General features: G+C 35.1%; 1 protein-coding gene across 1 annotated transcript in view; it reads right to left on the bottom strand.

Annotated features, from left to right (window-relative positions):
- Window positions 1-18964, bottom strand: part of CFAP54 (cilia and flagella associated protein 54) — a 102336-nt gene that overhangs the window by 63653 nt on the left and 19719 nt on the right. The window contains exons 9-23 of the mRNA XM_072348191.1: window positions 17556-17754; window positions 17021-17116; window positions 15850-15962; window positions 15524-15692; window positions 14795-14877; window positions 13040-13174; window positions 12236-12386; window positions 11610-11668; window positions 10691-10819; window positions 9871-10012; window positions 8654-8731; window positions 8449-8570; window positions 4304-4477; window positions 1302-1394; window positions 36-221 (exon numbers count right to left, since the gene is read on the bottom strand). Coding sequence (XP_072204292.1) covers window positions 36-221; window positions 1302-1394; window positions 4304-4477; window positions 8449-8570; window positions 8654-8731; window positions 9871-10012; window positions 10691-10819; window positions 11610-11668; window positions 12236-12386; window positions 13040-13174; window positions 14795-14877; window positions 15524-15692; window positions 15850-15962; window positions 17021-17116; window positions 17556-17754 — 1929 coding nt within the window. The remainder of the gene's footprint in view (window positions 1-35; window positions 222-1301; window positions 1395-4303; window positions 4478-8448; window positions 8571-8653; window positions 8732-9870; window positions 10013-10690; window positions 10820-11609; window positions 11669-12235; window positions 12387-13039; window positions 13175-14794; window positions 14878-15523; window positions 15693-15849; window positions 15963-17020; window positions 17117-17555; window positions 17755-18964) is intronic.

Below are 18964 nucleotides of genomic sequence, written 5' to 3'. Positions count from 1 at the left end.
CATGTTAAAGCTTATTACCAAAATTCTAACCCCACCTGAGTTAGATAAGCTCGAACAACAGTAACATTAAGCGGTGGATATGCAAGGATTGGCCTAGTTGTTTCCCCAGTAGCATTGCCAATAAGTTTTCCATCAGAAGAATATGCTGCAACAGCAAATATGTATTCCTCATTGGGATCTAAGCCTTCTATTTCCAGTAGGCTTTTTCCATCAGCTGGTATCTATGAATAAAAATATTTCCTGGTTACATCCTCAGAGAATGTCAAAAACAAAACTCTACGCTTTTGTCCTTAAATAATTTATTTAATGTTCTTGGATACAACCAAAATCAGCACATAATTTCTACACCATACTGAACTCTTGAAAACAATGAGAAAACAATGAAATGAGAGTAGGCAAAGTATCAATTCTCTATGAAATGCAATTTGGTTGTACAAACAACATAACCTAAAAGTAGAAGTTAATTACAAAGGCCCTTTTTCCAAGAGATTGCTAAATATAAAAATTACATATCTCTCTATATAAACTACATATAGTTTTCCAGAGTTACACTGTGAGTGTGCATGCTTGCAGAGATGTTCTTGACCTGTGCTGTGCTTCCAGCAAAAATGCATGTGGCTCCCCTCCTTACATGCCACATACGTAAAATAGATAAGGGCAGAGGATGGCTCAAGTTCTCTAAACACATGAACATAGAAGTCAACCATGTCTCAATACATGGATTATTGAAGGAGTTATATTACCTTGTTGCCAGAAATAAGAAACACATGTTCTTACTATGGAGAAATAACTGAGAGATGTTAGAAAATTAACCAACATGTTAGAATTTTATATTTATCTTTTTCTGACTTCCTGTAAACAGAACAATATCCAAGGTACACTATAAATACATCGTAAACATTCATTTGCTTTTCTAATTCTTATCTCTCTCTCAAAGAAAACAAAACACACACATGCACTCTCCCCCCCCCAAAAAAAAAAAAAAGTTATTATAGAAATGACAGAGAATTCTTTAACACGAAGCCCTTGAAAACATTTAATTCCTTATTCAACAAAGGTTTCCAGAATATATCATGCCTTCCACCTAGCAAAGTTTCAGTATCATAAAAAAAATTGAACTGTTAGTCAAAGACTTGGCTCGTTACCTAATTTTAAAAAGACATAAATACATACACTTATAACAGATGCATGTGGAGTGGTCTTTTTTCTTGTAGTTTTTGTTTGTTTGCTATCTTAGTTGGTTGGTTAGTTGGTTTTTAAGGATTAGAGGATGACCTGAATGGATTTTAGCTCTGTCTTACCTCTTCTCCAGCATTTGGAAGTTTGTTGTTATTTAATCTTACTTTCTGATTATTTTCTTCTGCTACACAGCCCAAAATACTGTACCATGCAACCTTTAAAGAAAATGGGGACAGAATGAGCTGTTTTAAAAACAAGTATACTATAGTGATGATGAAAGCAGATAACTCCATTTTTCTGTCTCCTACCTTGTCCTATCCTATACCTCAAACACATCCCAAAGTATAAACTCAGTAAGTCATCTTGCTGATGTAAATTAAAAAGATCCCTTATTTCATTTTTGCAACGGTTTTCTTCTAAAATTGACATCATTCTGATTCAGCTAATCACTTGAGGAAAAATCCTTACAAGAAGGCAATAGAAATGCATGCACAAACCTAGTAATATTTTCAAAAATGTCCGTGTTCTTAATTTCTATTGAAATAAATGCTTTTTTCATGCCATCGAGTTTCTGATAATCTCATTTGGTATATCAGTATAAGTTCTACAATATATTTAATCAAGAGAGAATGTGAGCATGTATACCTTGATCAGACATGCCCATTGAAATCAAACATTATCATTTTGATGCAGCTCCGCAGAACTGGGCAGATGGATTACAGTAACTTCTTTTACAGCAAACTTCTATTAAGTTGTACTAAATCAATTTGTTCTCAGTAGATCTCAGGTGGGACAGATGAGATCATTTATCAACATAAGAAATTTCTGAACAATTGGAACATTCATTTTTCTTGTGTTACATGCAATTTGTCTTGTATCAAATCCTGACTGTGTTTTCAAAATTTCATATTGAAGTAGAGGAAATTATTTTCAGAAAACAAGTAGAGATACTTGGATTTCCGGTACAAGAACTATATATGTTTCACTTAATACTAGGTGTCTATTTTCAATTAATAAGTTTGTCATTAAAAAACCTGCTTTTCATGTTTGCTTAACAGCTACATATCTTTAGGAAAAATAATAATAATCCTAGAATTATATTCTAGCTCAAATTATAAGAATAATAATCGCATAGCACCATCTAGTGGCCCACTGCATTATATTCAATGCCCTGTATCAAAATAAAAGCTTAAACAGTTACTAACAAAGAACACCAAGACCTTAAGGAGTATCTATTTTTAATTTTATGTGCATTAGGAATAAAAATGAAAGACTTTTTCCTAATCGTTTTGTTTGAAATTTGCTAACCAAGCAGCAATTAAATTGCAAGTTTTAAAACAACTGTTCACAAAATCATCCTTTGTATTACAATTTAGTTTTCTATTGGTTCTATACATGTTACAAAGCATGCTATTATTTTACAATAGCTTGCAAAATCACTATGAAAATTTCTCTTTCGGAAAAACTGCAACTAGTGGAATTTCCATATCTTACCCTGTTTGGGCATTCTGGGCATATGAAGGAGAACAGCATGATTCAGAACAGCCAGCACAAATTTACAAAGGGCAAATCATTGTAGACCACCATGACTGTTCTCTAGGACAAAATGGCTGGATTTACAGGTGAGATGGAGGAGCCAAGATGAATAGTTGGCCTTTACCAGGACCTTAGCAAGGCTTTCAGCAGTCTTCTATTATTCTTATGATGAAGTAGGATGACATGGGTCAGAAAGATAAATGGGTAAAATAACAGTTGAAGATCAGACTTGGAGTGGTTGTTAAGCATCCATACTCAAAATATATTAGCAATCAGAGCACTTCATATGTTTAGCAATGACCTGAGAAGAATCAGAAAGTTTGCAGATGATGCCAAAAGTGAGGGAAATAGTTGATACCTTGAAACTTGAGGGTAGGGTTGGCATAGAGCTCCCAAATCAATGGACCAAGAAGAACCTCATGAAATTTAAAAACAACACAAAGTCTTGCACTGAGGAAGAATCTCTTGCAAGAATATAGGAAATGGACTGGCATGTTGAAGAACAGCTTTTCTGAAAAGGATCTGGAGGTTGTGCTGGACAAAAAAGCTGAACATGAATCAGAGGTGTGCCTTGGCCTGAAAGCAGTATAAAATCATATTGGACTATCTTAATAGAAATAGAATTAGGAAATTAAGGAAAAAGATTATCTCTTTTCCCGTAGAACTTGTTAGACTACATTTCCCTCCTGCCCCCACCATTCTAGTAAGAAAGATGTTAAAAAACTAACTTCGGTGATTACAGCAGAGGGCCAGCAAGATGGCTGAGAGATAGAAAGTTAGCCCTGCCGGAAGAGTCTGGGAGAGCTGGCCTTATTCAGCCCAGAGAAGAGATGGCCTCAGTGGATCTATCAGGAGTCACTGAATGCTTGCAAGAAGGTTAAGAAGATGTAGTCAGGCTTTTCACAGTAGTGCACAGTAAGATAATGAAAAACAACAGTCCTAAATTGAAGCAAGAGAGTTTATCATAAGGAAAAAAATGTCCCCATGAACAGGCTGACCACAGAAGTTGTGCAGTGTCCATTCATAGAGATGTTCAGAATGGACTTGACAAAGCCCAGCAACATGGTCTAATTTCACAGCTGACTCACTTTTGAGCAAAAGTTTGGACTAAAGAACTCTCCAAAGATACCTTCTGGTTTGAGTTGGTTTGACTCTACACATATGATAGGAGGAAGATTTTCTACCTGAGTTATAGCACATTAGCACTTTATTAACAGAGCTTTGACTGTGATACTTCCTTGCAACACATGATACAACAGTCTTCCTTCTCTTCAGAGAGTGATTAGGCATATGTCAATCCCCAGAAAAAGACTGAACTTCTGACAATTATAATAAATGAGAATTATAAAGCAGAAAAACCGAAGATTATATGTGAGATAAAGAAAGTTCAATGTAAATGTGAAGATCAAAACAGTGAGTCATGACTGAGTCACAGGATATAAAAAAATGCATACTTAATTAAGCCAGGGTAACATAATCTTCTTGAGACTAACAGAGAAAACTGTGATGGTGTAGCACTGCTGAAACAACTTTTTCTCTCATGCATTATTTAATATATTTCTTCCACAGTCATTATGAAAAACATTACCTGAACATCTGAGGAGAATGAGGCTGGTTTAAATGTCATGGAGCAATGCGATCTAGAAAGTAATAGAGGAGGAGGAGGAATCTTGCTTTTTTTCTTGCTGCTCATAAATTCTTTGAGACTGTGATACAATGCATTTTGTTCAGCTTCAACTTGTTCAATTAAAGTTAGTGCCTCCTATGATTTAAATTAAAACAAAAGGCAAACATTGTTAAAACAACAGTCAGCAAATGTAATAAATTGTTTTCAGAAGAAATCTTATCAGAAAAAAAAAAAATCACTGCTACATAGAGAAGTTTTTTCAGACTTGCACATTCTCTTAGGTCTTAAATTAGTATGAATGGTATGTTGTGCATGCCTTACATACGCAGATTAATTTTACACTGTACAATAAAGTGAATGCAGAGTTATGTCTGAAAGAGGCAGGGATGAGGCATCTCCAATTTTGAAAGAATCTACAGAAAGAAAGTCAGTTACAACTAATGATTAGCAGTTTAAGGTGAAGAGTGATTAGCTCCAAGATATGAAAAAAGATAAACAACTTTTCTTTAGGAGAGAGCTGAGGACCTACCTGTGGCATTTTTGAAGACTCACCTTCTAGAAAGAAAAGAAATAATGAAAAGGGAGGATGCGGTCATGAAATAATTAGGGCTATTCCAGTCCTCTTGTTTAGCCGGAGATAGCTGAAATCTGACTGATGGTCATAATTGCCATCATAGTCTATTAGCATTAGTTCAGAAATGCGTGGACCTCCCACATAAAGCAATTACATGGCTTACAGGGTACATTTTTTCCCAACTGAACCAAATGCCAAACTGGTAGATTTCTTTACTTTGTATCATCACAGTAAAAGAAATATTGCTTAAAAAATTAATATTAAGAACTTGCTACATTTATATCTTTACTTGTTAGTATCTGTTCAATGCAAAACAAAATCAAAAAGGCCAGCTCCCAGAGATGAAGAAATCAAGGAAGTCTTGGACAAATTACATTTCTTTGGGAGAAATGCAACATCTTAGAGTTTTTATTCACACATTTATAGCACTGTCCATACACTGGACAAAAAGTTCAGGCTGAATTGACTCTGGATGATGAACTGACAAAGAAAATCCCAAGTTACTGATAATTCAGTCATTGTCCTATAAACTTGCACCTTAACAGTTCCTCACTTCTGTTCTCAGACACTGATAAAGTTATAAGAACAGCCATAGTGCTACTGGTCAACTTCATCTTGTACCTCATCTCCACAAAATGATCAAAAAAACTAAACTTATAGCAAAATGGAAAGTTAAAATTTAATACAGTCTTAATCAGATTACATAGAACCACGGAATGGTTTGGGTTGGAAGGAACCATTAACATCACCTAGTTCCAACCCTTCTGCTACAGGCAGGGACACCTCCCTCCAGACCAGGTTGCTCAAAGCCCCATCCAGTCTGACCTCAAATGCTTCCACAGATGTAGCATCCACAAACTCACTGGGCAACCTGTTCCAGTGTCTCACCTCCCTCACAGTTAAGAGTTTCTTCCTAATATCTAATCTAACTCTTCCAGTTTAAAACCATTTCCCCTCATCCTGTCACTACCTGGCCTTATAAAAAGTCTCTCCTCAGCTTGCCTGTAGGACCTCTTCAGGTACTGGAAGGCCACTACAAGTTCCCTGCAGAGCTTTCTCTTCTCTAGGCTGAAGAGCCCTAGATCTCCTCATAGGGGAGGTGCTCCAGCCCTCTGACTATCTTTGTGGCTCTCCTCTGGACCTGTTCCAACAGCTCAATGGCCTACTTGCATTGGGTGCCCCAGAACTGGGTGCAAAATTGCAGGTGGGTTCTCATAAGAGCAGAGTAGAGGGGCAGAATCACCTCCCTCGAACTAACGGTTATGCTTCTATTGATGCAATCCAGGATACAGTTGGCCACCTGGGCTGCAAGCACACACTGACAGCTTATATTGGGTCTTCAGCCCACCAGCATCCTCAAATCCTTTTCCCCAGGGGAAGCACAGCTCAGTCCCCTTATTTCTACCCACTCCCTCCACTTTCAGATTTCAACCCTAGTGGGAAATGTCTAAGGAAGAATATAACATAAACAAGAAATCACAAATCCAGTCAACTTCTGGAAGAACTCCATTGCTTGCTTAAAAATAATACTTCTTTATGGCAAACTGTACTATGATAGAAATTTTAATTAAAAGGATCATAGAATCATTCTTCCCTGAGGACATAATTCTTATCAGGGCAATCCACGCTACCCCAGCGTGAATAAAGATAGGACTAGGACTGCAAGAGGCCCTGCATGACCTCTACATCATTAACTGAAGAACAGGAGGCAATCAGTGTGGCAGTGCTACAAGAGGAGAAAGAATAATCTTATGATTGAGGAAGGTTCTGGCACAGACCTGCCCCCTAGCAGGAGCTTGATCACGTTTATTCAGTTTAGAGCTGGACAACAGGAACTGTTAGTGTATCCAAGTAGCCATAGAGGACAGAAAGGAAGGATGAAACAAGAGAGGGAATCAAACAAAATAAAAGAGGCATAGCAATTTAAGTAGTTAAACAGTGTGATGTGGATGAGCATACTCATACTACTCAGAAGTCTCCATTCCTGTCCAGTGGTCTGATAAATAGTAAGAGGTTTATCTATGTTTTCACAATAAATAAACAGCAGAAAGAATGTTTTTCTATTTTGCTATATAAGTAAGGATTCGTATCTTATTGTTAAAAACATCAAAAGATACAGGTGATTCTATGTAAAGCTCTTGGATATTCCACTATAAAAAGGCAATAATGTCTACACAGAAGCATAGAAACAAACACATAAATTTGCTGTTTGTGAAGCGAGTATTCTCTACCTCAAGAAGGAAAAGGAATAGAGTACATCACAGTAAAAATATCTAAAATCGCCATGTTAAATTTGTCCAAAATTAACCTGGCATTTTCTGGTAACCAGATGCAAATGTATAATCTTACCTACTCCCTTCTCTGTAAAGAGTGCACAGAACAAAAATATAGGGAAGGTCAACATAAGGCCTATACAAACATTTATTTGGGATAACCATACATTTCTCGGGAATTGCTTTGAAGTCTTCATTGGTGGCAACAGTTACAACTTTCATAACATATTGATATATCTGATATTCTTGCTAACTTTAGTGTGCCTTTTCTGATGCAGTTTTTGCACTCAAATCAATTTAGCATGTTTTAATTATCATAGTATCATAGTATCATAGTATTGTGCGAGTTGGAAGGGACCTTAGAGATCATCGAGTCCAACTCCCGGGATTCGAGCCCTCTGTGTAGCAGAGCGGCACTTCTACCCCCTGCTCCACAGGGGGGGATTCGAACCCGGGCCCCCTGGTGTTGCAAACGGGAATTCTACCGCTGCGCCACCGGAGGCACACCAACATTATCATGCTTCTAAACTTGTAGCACTTGAAAGAAAAACACTTTCTTGTAACTTCTTGTTTAATATACTTCTTCATGTATTATATAACTGAATATTTCAGATATGCCTTCTACAGGCTATGGACAAATTTTGTGCCCTACTGATGAATAGTCTATTTTCATGGATAGATACAGGTTAAAAAAGTCACTAAGGTCACACAGTGGAAAGACTTCCACTGATTTCAGAAGACTTTGAAGGGAACCCATGCACAGTCCACCTTTAACCTCCATAAATTCCCAAACCTCTAAATTCTAAAATGTTTTTTTATTAAGTTTAAATAAAACTAATGTCATCATCACCAGACACAGTAATCTAAAAAAAAACAATTTCCAGATTTTTCAGAAAATACGAATATTGAAGGTTGCAGTGGGAAGAAGAAACCTTCATTACATTTTGGCAAGGCATAGGTGAGGAAGTGTAGAAAATGGCAAAACCTAGGTAATTAGGTGTAGAAATAAAAGTCATCCCTTTCAGGTTTCCTGTAACCTGCACATATGCACAAAATTTGAAGATATCCTCTCTCCTAGTTTAAGTCTCTTTATTTCTTCACCATGATGAAGTTTCTCAAGGAAAATGTGGCAACAAAAGTTGCCAAAAACACTAATTGATCTTAGAGTTCCTTCAATTTTTCTTCTGTTTGTAAAAAGAAGTAATTCAAGCCTTAATTTTACAGAACATGGAAAATTGTGATATTGCAGGTGATACTACCTTCAGTAGCTGCCTTTGGGAAGAAGTACTTAAGTCTTTAGGGAACACCTGTACAGCTTTTTCCATCAAAAAGATTGCTCTGGATAGCTTATTCTTCTTTATTTTTCCCATTATATCTGCCTCTGTAAAACAGATATTTTAAGGCGTTTGTAAAACAGCAGTAATCATTTATTATACTCCTAAAATCTTAATGAATAGGCCTTACCTGTTAAATAATGGGAATCTTCAGTATTCTTCACATGATACTTCCTAGACTTAAGACTTCTGCCACTCTTTGGAACACCTATATGGGAAGCAAATCCTGAGTAATTCATTCTGATAGTACCATTGAAAAGATTTCAGTAAGAAGGGTTAACACATAGCTCTGTAGAAAGGCTCTGTTTCACCATGTGCTCTTTATGTTGGATCAAGGAGAACTTATTGGAAAGACCATGCCAGTAACCCTGTCCCTCCCATATACTCTGGCAACTTGAGTAGTTATGCCAATATCACACAAAGAGGGATCTTGTCTGATTGTGGAGTACAGTTCACACAGGAACTCAAGTTAATAATAACTTCAAACAAACAAACAAACAAACAAAAATACAGGAATGGAAGACAAAGTAACACTATTTGCAGGAGGCAGTTGGCAGGAGGATCTGAAGAGATCCCATTGCAACCTTCATTACTTGAGGGGAGCTTATAAGAAGGAGAGAAATTGACCTTTCAAACAGGCAGACAGTAATAGGATGGAGGGGAGGTTGGGGGGGGAGGGGGGGGGCTTTAAACAAAAAGAGGAGAAAATTAGGTTAAATTCTTGGAGTAAATTCTTTACTCAGAGGGTGGTGAGGCACTGGCACATGCTGCCAGATAAGCTGTGGATGCCACATTACTGGAGGTGTTCAAGGCCAGGTTGGATGGGACCCTGGGAAGCTTGATCTGGTGAGTGGCAGCCCTGCCCATGGCCAGGAGTTGGAACTGGATGATCTTTAAATGTCTCTTCCAACCTGAGCCATCCTGTGATTCTATTATTCCACAATTCTATGAAAGTACCCAAGTATAATCCTCCAGAGAAAATTTTCTATGTTGCAGGAAAAAGAACACCTGCACAGTTATTGACACTGTAACTGAAAATATATTGTAACTGGAAAAAACAAAACAAAACAAACAAACAGAAAAAAAAATCCTCTATAGGAATCAGATCTAGTAGATGCTAGCAAAGTTTAACTGCCTTCAGCTGACTATGGATTAGAGATAAACATGTGGTAAACTGAAATTCTTACAAATAAGGTATCCTGTTTCTGTCAGCATAGGGCACACCAATAGTCCTATATTGGCTCCTCTTTGGAAAGCAGATACTCCATTATTTATTAGTATTGCAAAAAGTATTAACAGAGGACAGCAATCAAGCTATGAATATCGTTTAGCTTTACTGCAGCTTACCTTGTGTCAGTTTAAGAATTTTCACAGCTATTCGATGTTGAGCCTGAATGAGCTCCAAGTGTAAATCCATTAAAAAACTATTTCCTGTTCTTGTCCTATCACTGCTCCATTCCAAGACAGAACTCAAATTCTGTGAGTCCACCTAGTAAATAGAAAATGTTAAATAAGCAAACACAAGCTTATTTCAAATGTTTTTCTACATTTATATTGATGTTTATACTGTTATTTCAGTAAGCTAACAAACACTTTGAAATTATTCATAGCTGTAGCATGCAATCATAAAAGAAAGCACACAAGGACAATGTCTAGACGGAGAAGAGCATGGATAATGGATAAGGAATATGCAAAAACTAATAATCAATAGGATATAGGGTTAATAATAAACAGGAAAATGTAAAAGATTTTGGTTTATTTTCATAGTTTCACATCATGAAACAAAGATTGAGTTGGCATAGAATGACAAAATTTAGAAAATCTAGATTTCTTCCCACAACCAAAATTACTTTTAGTAATGAATATCTGCAAACAATACAGATGAAAATGATTTATTTTTCTGCAATATAGGAGAAAGTTACAAATTATATGACTCCAAACAAAAACAGCAAAACCTAGAAGAGTTTGTAGTTTATTGTTGAATGAGAAAATGTTATGCCTCCCACACAATGATTTATTCTTTCTACCTCATCTTACAGGAGACCAGAAGATGAAGTTCATTTGATAATGCAAAGATTTCTAAGTAGAAAATACGAGTTTTGTGACAAAAAAAGTCCCATATATTATTTCTATACTTAGTTGCAATACAGCTTTGTGTAGGATTTACCTTTGTACAGCAGTTGTCAAATATTGACTTTCCATCTGGTAGAAAGGTCATTGAGCGAGATTTGTTCATTTCATTAATTGTTTTTTCAAGATTTTCATAAGCAAGCTGCAGTTGTTCTGTAGGACTTCTCTGAGATGAACACAAAACTTTAATTAATTTAGAATTTTCCCTAAGCTCTTAAAAAGAAATTTGCTATATCACAGAATCCATTTCAGAGCAGAATAAAACTGAACTTAGAGAACTGAGTTTACAAACGACATTTTCAGAAGTCATTTCATAAAGTTTCATTAGCTATTAAGAAAACATTGCCATTTCAGAAACAAACAGTTTTAAGCTGACTGTCACTGCACTGAAGATTCTCTGTGTGTGATGCATTAAGACACAATACTGATAAAATTTCTGAATCCTCATACCGGTTCTTTTACTGTGTTTTATTAAGAAATTTTGGCCTTTTGGTTTGACATCCCAGCACAGTGCTGAGCACTGAAAAGACTGAACAGAACATGGATGTTCCATGTGCTCCACACCAGTCTTACAAAACAAACAAAAGCACAACTCTAAGTATTTCCCCAAATAACATAAAAACTGTGTGATGTTACTAAGTGTTATTAAACATTTAAAAGCAGGTTATAAGCATTGGCATGAGAGAGTGGAAATCAAGATGATCATGCTGCTAAAAACATTTCAAACAAAATTTCATTCATATTACTGTTTATTATAAAAGATGACACAAACATTTATGAATTTTACTTCATTTTTAAAAATCTTTGCTTATTCTTCCTCTTCAATAGTATCATTGCATGAATCGTTTCAACTTTATAAAATTTAAGATAAAATGTTATAAAGATGATACTAGTGGAAATAAGTGTTCTTATGCTATTCAAAAACATTGTACTAGAGAAAATATATTAGACATTACCATTGATATTTCAGGAATGTCACAGGTTTCATCTTCAGAGAGAATTACACTTCTTTTTCCTTTTATTATAGAAAAAAAAAAAAAATCAGAAAGTAAAAATGAAAAAGCTCAACTTAAGTACTGTTGGATTAAATTTACCACTAATTTAAGAGCTTGGCAATTCAGTTCTTCTATACTTGACCATTAATTATACTGTTTCTTGAATAGGTTTTGAGAGTTTAAACACCACTGTTACCTACATGCAATTATAACAATTTAGTATATGATTATTGAATAAAGTAGTATTTTTCAGTATGCCCCATATTTCATAGTAATATTAAATCCAAGCAATGAAAATTGGACTCATTCCACACCTCCTCTCACTATGTTATGATCCACATTGGCATTTTAGCTTTAAATCAATCCAAATCTATTTTTATTTAATTCACAACAGTTTTTTAATGAACATAGAACTTTTCGATTTCTAAACATGTAAGGTCACATCTTTACAATAATGAGAATTACGTCTTCCTTTCCTAACAAGGGGAAGCAGCTCCTTCGCTCTCAGATAGAGCTGTTCACGAAGCTGCATTTACAAAACTGCATCATACTGTTCTAAACAATCACTTTTCTGTTGAAAGCTTTACCTGCATTTTTCTTAGATTTACTTGCGGAATCAGCCATATTTTCCAGTATTGCAGTCAGACATAAGGTTATCTCCGCTACCATTACAGCATCAGTGTCTGCTACATCACTTTGCAAAATTACTTTGTTTATTATCCAAAGTACACGAACCCACTAAAAAAGTAGGGAATAAAAATAGGATCAAGATAGAATTAAAACATTTTTAAGATATTTATATATTAGAGGCAGGTAGGGTTTTGCACTCAACATTGTTTAAAGACATTCATAAATCTGAACACAACTGGTAGTCGACATTTATTCTTTAGTGCTACCAGACCAAGATGCAAGCCACTAAAACATTAGAAAGTTATTACTTATTATTATTCTAGAAAGGGAAAATACTATGAACATTCATACTTGGTCATAGTATAGTAAGCCTTGCAGCAAATATGATCATCTGCCACTTAGTTATCTCCATATCTTCCCACTTAACCAGCGTAAAAGATACCTCAGTGTTTCTGTTGTACATGTATGGGACATTAACTGTAAGCTCCCTTCTGGTGAATCTATCAATAATTTTTATAGAAATCGACTGGCCTACTGCCAGACAGAGGGTTACTTTACTGGGAAAAGGCTGAGATATTTGGATATGGCATATGAGAGCACAGTTTGTTCTGAGTGTACGTACAATTCACATTCTCTGAATGTGAATTATCTGCATTTTACCATAAGAAAATGCACTTAGTCTGGAGACTAGTATTTTTTCTTGGCTTCACTATAACAGATGACATTTGTATTAAGAGAAACACATTATAATAAAGGAGTACTTTGGAAGCTTTGTGTTTGTGGTTATATTTAAAGTAGCCACTTCCATTCATCTGGTTTGACTGAAGTCCTGTTTTACACTTCTGCCACAAAAAGGTGAGGACATCAAAAAGTATTTCTTTGTCAGGGAGGATATTCTGGAAATTAAAGAGAAAAAAGAAGAACACGATTGTAGAAACAGATCTGCATGTGCTGTACATAAACACTATTAAAAGTTTTCAAAGTAAGTAAATAACCATTGTCATATTTATCTGTATGATAAGGAGTGGCAACATTTTGAAAGCTTAAGAAATATTTTATTAAAGTAGTTTCTAGTCACCCAAATTTTCTTCTGCTGACAATACATGTGCTTTTAGAAGCTTGTTAGTATTATTATTATTTCCTTCTTTATTGGCAAGCTTTTAAAAGTCATACCAAGATAATAATGAGATGAAAAATACAAGGGAGAAACAAGGAAATTAACAGTCACTGAAACATTCGAATAGTCAATAAATTTTTGGAAAACTGTAATGTAATTTAACTGTTACATTATCCTTGGGAATTTTTTTATTGGAGTACTGTATATATTTGCAGGAGGTCAAAATCAGTAGGTATTATTTTGTATCGACAGAGTACTTCCACAGGTTGTTGGCCTATATATCTTATGAAGAGAATAATTAACAAATTTAAAACTCCATTCAGTTAACCTTCTAAATAACACAGTTAATAAGGCAAAAGAGCATGTATGTACCGTGTTATTAAGGACCATTACTTTAAGTACAAATTCACTGTAATTTATGCTAGTTTTGAACTACTGCCTCAAGTACACGAAACTTATGCCCACTATTTGCACAGTATCTGTGCGCTTCTTTGTGCGTCAGCATAAGATTTCATGGGTGTTTGTATCAGGAAAAGAAAAGAAAAAAAAAAAAAAAGGAAAAGTAAAGAAAAATATTGTAAAACAAATAAATGAAGACCTTTTTGACACTTTTGCTATGTGGTATCAAGATCTTAGACTGGATCATCTATATATCACATAACTTCATAATCAGTGGATTCTCTGCTGTTTAAGGGACAATTTTTCTTCCTTCCATCAAGCAGACAAGGTACAGAGATTTGTGGGAAGGAGCAGAAGAACCATAATAGTTTAAATTCAGTGATCAATGAAGAAAAAAAAAAGACAAATTACACTATCTAAATGTACGATCACCTCATAGGCAAGATTTTTTGACTGAAAATACTATAATAAATTAGATGAATTTAGATGAATAGTGGCATTATTCTGTAGTAGAGCTTTCAGTACAAGAAAGTCCAAGTCATCTTGGTTTTGCTGATGCTGATTCTTTGTTTTCAATAAGAATTTACCACAAACTGCAGGCATGCTGCTACAATAAATGTATTTTCATTCCTCAGGGTCACACTTCTCATTTGTAAAATGTTGCAGGAATGTTTTCTACAGCTGACCATATTCACCCACCACTATGAAATATACTAAAAGATTTATTATCTTTGCTTGCTTGGGAAATATGGAACCAGTCCTATGGTTTTCCAAATGGACTGAATGAATACCTGTTAAATTTTGGTAGCCTGATTAGATTTAATAAATAAACTTTTTTAAAAAATCCCAATAGATCACATTTTAGAGGCTTTCTTTTTTCATTTTTACTATTTCTCTTTTATAGTTTGTTAATGCCCCTGATTCCTTTGGTCTTAAATTATATACATTCATTACAGATTAAGTGAATAATTAATAAGACACATCTCTAATCTTGTTATACCTGCTTAGATGTAGAGACACAGGAAAACACTGTTGTTGCCAAACTGATAAGATCATGAGAAGGCTCTCCAATCTTTAAGGAACCTGCTACATTCAGTGTTTATACAAAGGAGAGAAAAGGAAAGACATTATTTCTGGATACAACCTTACATTCAAAAACATTTCAGTGAATCAACTTACAAAGTTATACCAGCAGATAACATAGTATGAGGAAAAGTAAATACAAAGAATACAGATCTTCCTAAGTTAATTCCCTTACTGTGTAAAACAAACACTACTATTTTTGCAGTTAAAAAGTTCTCAAGATTTTGTATTTTTGGAATTTCATTGAATTAAATTAGTTACTTTAACAAGCTTTTTCTTGCTTCAATGGCAAGGATTTTAAAATAAACAAAGTAAAATAATGGGCAAAAGAAAGTCTGCTTCGTGTTTTTCCTGTTCAAAAATATCTATTCATTTTACATATTTGCATATAATAAGATGATACATCTCAAATAGAGGTCATGCCATTTCATGTGAGGGAAACAGCATGAAGTCAGGTTTTGGCAAATGACAACTGGACAAAAGTCAGTAGGTGGCAAGTTATCAATTGCTGGCTATTGTGTTTGTTTGTTTGTTTGTTTCACAGAATACTGCATGCAACATATTATATAGCTTTTAATCAATAAACAATATTTCTTGCCACAAAAATATCTGAAATGCAAACAGAGCCATAACCAAAAACACTCACTTCTGACTGTACTCTTCCTACCAGGAACGCGAGGCATTTGATCAGTCCTGGTATTGCTTTCACTAACAGAAGAACCATGCCTAAATTTTCTTGGAAATAGGAATGGTCGCATCAAGGTAAGAAGTTTGAGTTCCAGTTCTGCCTTCTTCCATCTTGGGTCATCCTGAGCCTAATTGACAGAAACAATCAATAGAAATTTGTCTTAAAATTTGCAAATTGAATATTGTTCCTCATGGGAATAGACTACAAAAAGAATGTCTACATAAATAATAATAATAAATAATAAAATACTACTAATAATAAATAATAATAAAAATCATGGTTACCTGAAGAAAATTAGTAACAAATACAACAGCAGAATCAAACACATCCCACTCTTCATAGTTGAAAGCTAATTTTACAAACTTCACAGCAGCCTCTCCAGACACTCTCTTTTCTCCTATAATGATGACAAAACATTTTAATATTTAATAGTTTACACACACATATATATATATTCGGAAGTTTAAGCAATAATTTGGTGTTTATAAATACAAAGGTTAAATTGTTTTTGTACATTCATCATAATCCTGAAAGATTTCTTAATATCTCTACAATGCAATGAAGAGGTTTTTTTGCCATAGTATCTACATTTGCATACTACCATAAAGATGTATTCACATTGTCCTGCTTCACTATGAAGAGGCTGTATTCATTGATATTGATTTGTCTGTGTAGAGGGCATCAAGGATTTAGTCCTTTCTAATGCAGAAAGAGATTAAATCTGGATATGTTCTCAAGGCAACCCTCCTCACCAGCAATTCACTTAAAAAGCAATGCATAGAAACAGGAACAACTGAGCATTTCTCACTGCAGTGTTAGAAAGCATAATGTATACAGAGAGAGTCTATTTTTCCCCACTCTCCAAGTTTATCCTAAGTACAGACAAGTGTAAGAGTGATTTTCTGATCATGCGAACTCTAGGAATGTGGCTTAGCTAGTATCTTCAGTAGTGTTATACTATCCTAAGAAAGTGCCACAGTTCATCTGGGCAAATGGACACACAGAGGAAAAAATATACAGACTTCGTAATAGAGAGCTGCTATGTTCTGAAACAGCACAGTGATTTATTGTAGAATCTCAAGAAGCTTATGGCAGTCCTAATGTTGCCACATCCCACTTCTCTTTTGCAAAAATATACCAAGACATCACCATAGAGGCTGGCCTTTAAATGGCTTAGGGACATTAACATATCTGAACAGCACATAATCACCACAATGTACATATATGTCTATATGTTAATTAGGTAGCATCTGTTTCAAGGAAATTGTAACAATTTCTGTAAATAATTCATTTTAAATGCCTTAGCATTATATATATACAATTCACCTGAAAAGGACAGTGTTTTGCAATACCTTCATGCACATATATGCAACTAATATGAAAACAAATTCTGCTCACCAAGCATTAGTGCAGTTGCTGGGTACAGCATCCTCTCAAAATTCAAAGCTAGTTTACCTGTTCGTATCAACTGCAGAAGAGTTGATGATGCATTAATTATACCAAGTTTATCAATGCAGTCATCTCCTTGAACATCAGTACTGCTCACTCCACCTTTAAAACAGACAATTCATTACACTGCTTTATACTGTATTTGACCCGCTATATGCCAATTAGCCAACAGTCATACAAAGTAAATATGATACTGAAGAGCATTTAATTTCTCTAGATAATTTTATTAACAGAATTTCTTTATACCTATAGCTATGCTCAGTCTATAGCATAGCAAAATGGTTTGGAAGGAATCAACGAGTCCAAAGCTTTTCTCAAGTTTTAAATCAAACTCTGAGTGAACTTAAAAATAAAAAAACCATAAATCACTGTGGCAGGTTGACCTTGGCTGTCTGTCACATTGCCACCCAGCCACTCTTCCATTTCCTCTCCTTCTTAAAATATATGCCTTCAGGCAAGCTTTTTCTTTCACAGCAAGGAAAAACTAAGAAAATGGAAGTCTGTGCTCCTCACCAACACTCTTGGTTCTTTATGCTGTTACCTGAGAGGATTTCCAGGCCTGCAAAAAAAAGCTCTGAAATCACATCACGAATTTCAGGTTCATCAGGAACAGGTGGAGTAGGGTGCAGCACGCGCCTACTGCTATCAGACAGAGCTTCCAGGATGGCCAGGAACTGAGCTGCAGTACCAGCAAACATTTCCGTCAGCAGCCGTTCAGTAGTGGTGCGAGGCCATGATAACTGTGTAAGAAAAAAGAATGCGAGTCTTGCAATATCTAAATATCTCATAAAAAAGCAGAACTTCTTTTGAAACAGTATTCTTTCAGAAAGAAAGAACATATTTAAAACATTATAAAATATATGGTAAAATACATTGTTTTTACAAATTTTGTGTTTCAGAGGCATAGCAAAGCCTCATGCTGTGAGTACAGTACTTAGGAAGTTCTATAATTTCTTTGCAATCACACAATTCTCCATACTATTTCACTTAGAAAACATGAGAGTAGAAATTAGGAGTGAAAGAGGTCATACAGTTCAAAGCCATCCAGAACTCTCCTTATCATGATACAAACGGGGCCATTACAAACCAAGTTCTATATACTTCACAGAGAATCAGGGAAAGATTCGGATTTTCTGTACTGCAGAGAAAGCACTACCTTCACTGGCTAGCACATTTGCAAGCAGTCTAACATAAGATACAGTACAAAACACACAAACAATGCATTTTCACTATTGATAATTAGGAAATTAGAGATCTACATAAGAAAACATTTTCAAATTTTATTTCAATATTCTTTCCACATAATTATTAATTTTCCTAACTAAACCATTACCAGACACAAAGTAAATCAGAAACACGGTGCTTGAAAAAGTTGCTTATAACTCCAGCAACATTCCAGTTCTATTTATTTGGCACTTCCCCACATAGAAACACCTCTGAATGGTTTCTAGGCACTTTTAACTAGACAAAAGTTTGGAATTTCCTTCTCACTTTGTTGCACTAGCATCTTATATTTTTGCTTCCAAATGAATGCTTAAAGAAAAGCTGAGCTGTGCATCTGATGAAAATAAAACTGATCTGTTCAATATCAGACAGTATTCTAAGTATTAAAGCTGGCAGGCTGTTTTTATTTCCAAATAAGCTTATGTAACAAGTGAACCTCATTAATACTATTTGTCTTTTCCAATGAAAGAGGAACTATTTTGATGCTGTAAAAAGCATACAAAGCGAATACAGAAAGGCATTTAATACCAGGTATGAATGGAGATGATCCTTGAAACCATTTCCATGCACATCGAGGACAAGAAAATCATTAGGAGTAACTAGCATAGAATCACCAAGGGGAAGTCACGCGTGACTTATTTCATAAACTTCTGTGATAAAATGACTCATCTAGTAAACAAGGTGAGAGCGGTGATTATTGTATAGCTAGTCTTCAGTAGGGCCTTT

The sequence above is a fragment of the Excalfactoria chinensis genome, chromosome 1, assembly GCF_039878825.1.
Source record: "Excalfactoria chinensis isolate bCotChi1 chromosome 1, bCotChi1.hap2, whole genome shotgun sequence".
NCBI classification, from domain to species: Eukaryota; Metazoa; Chordata; class Aves; order Galliformes; family Phasianidae; genus Excalfactoria; species Excalfactoria chinensis.
Note: the sequence above shows the minus strand (reverse complement) of the source record. Positions and strands in the feature narration are given on the sequence as shown.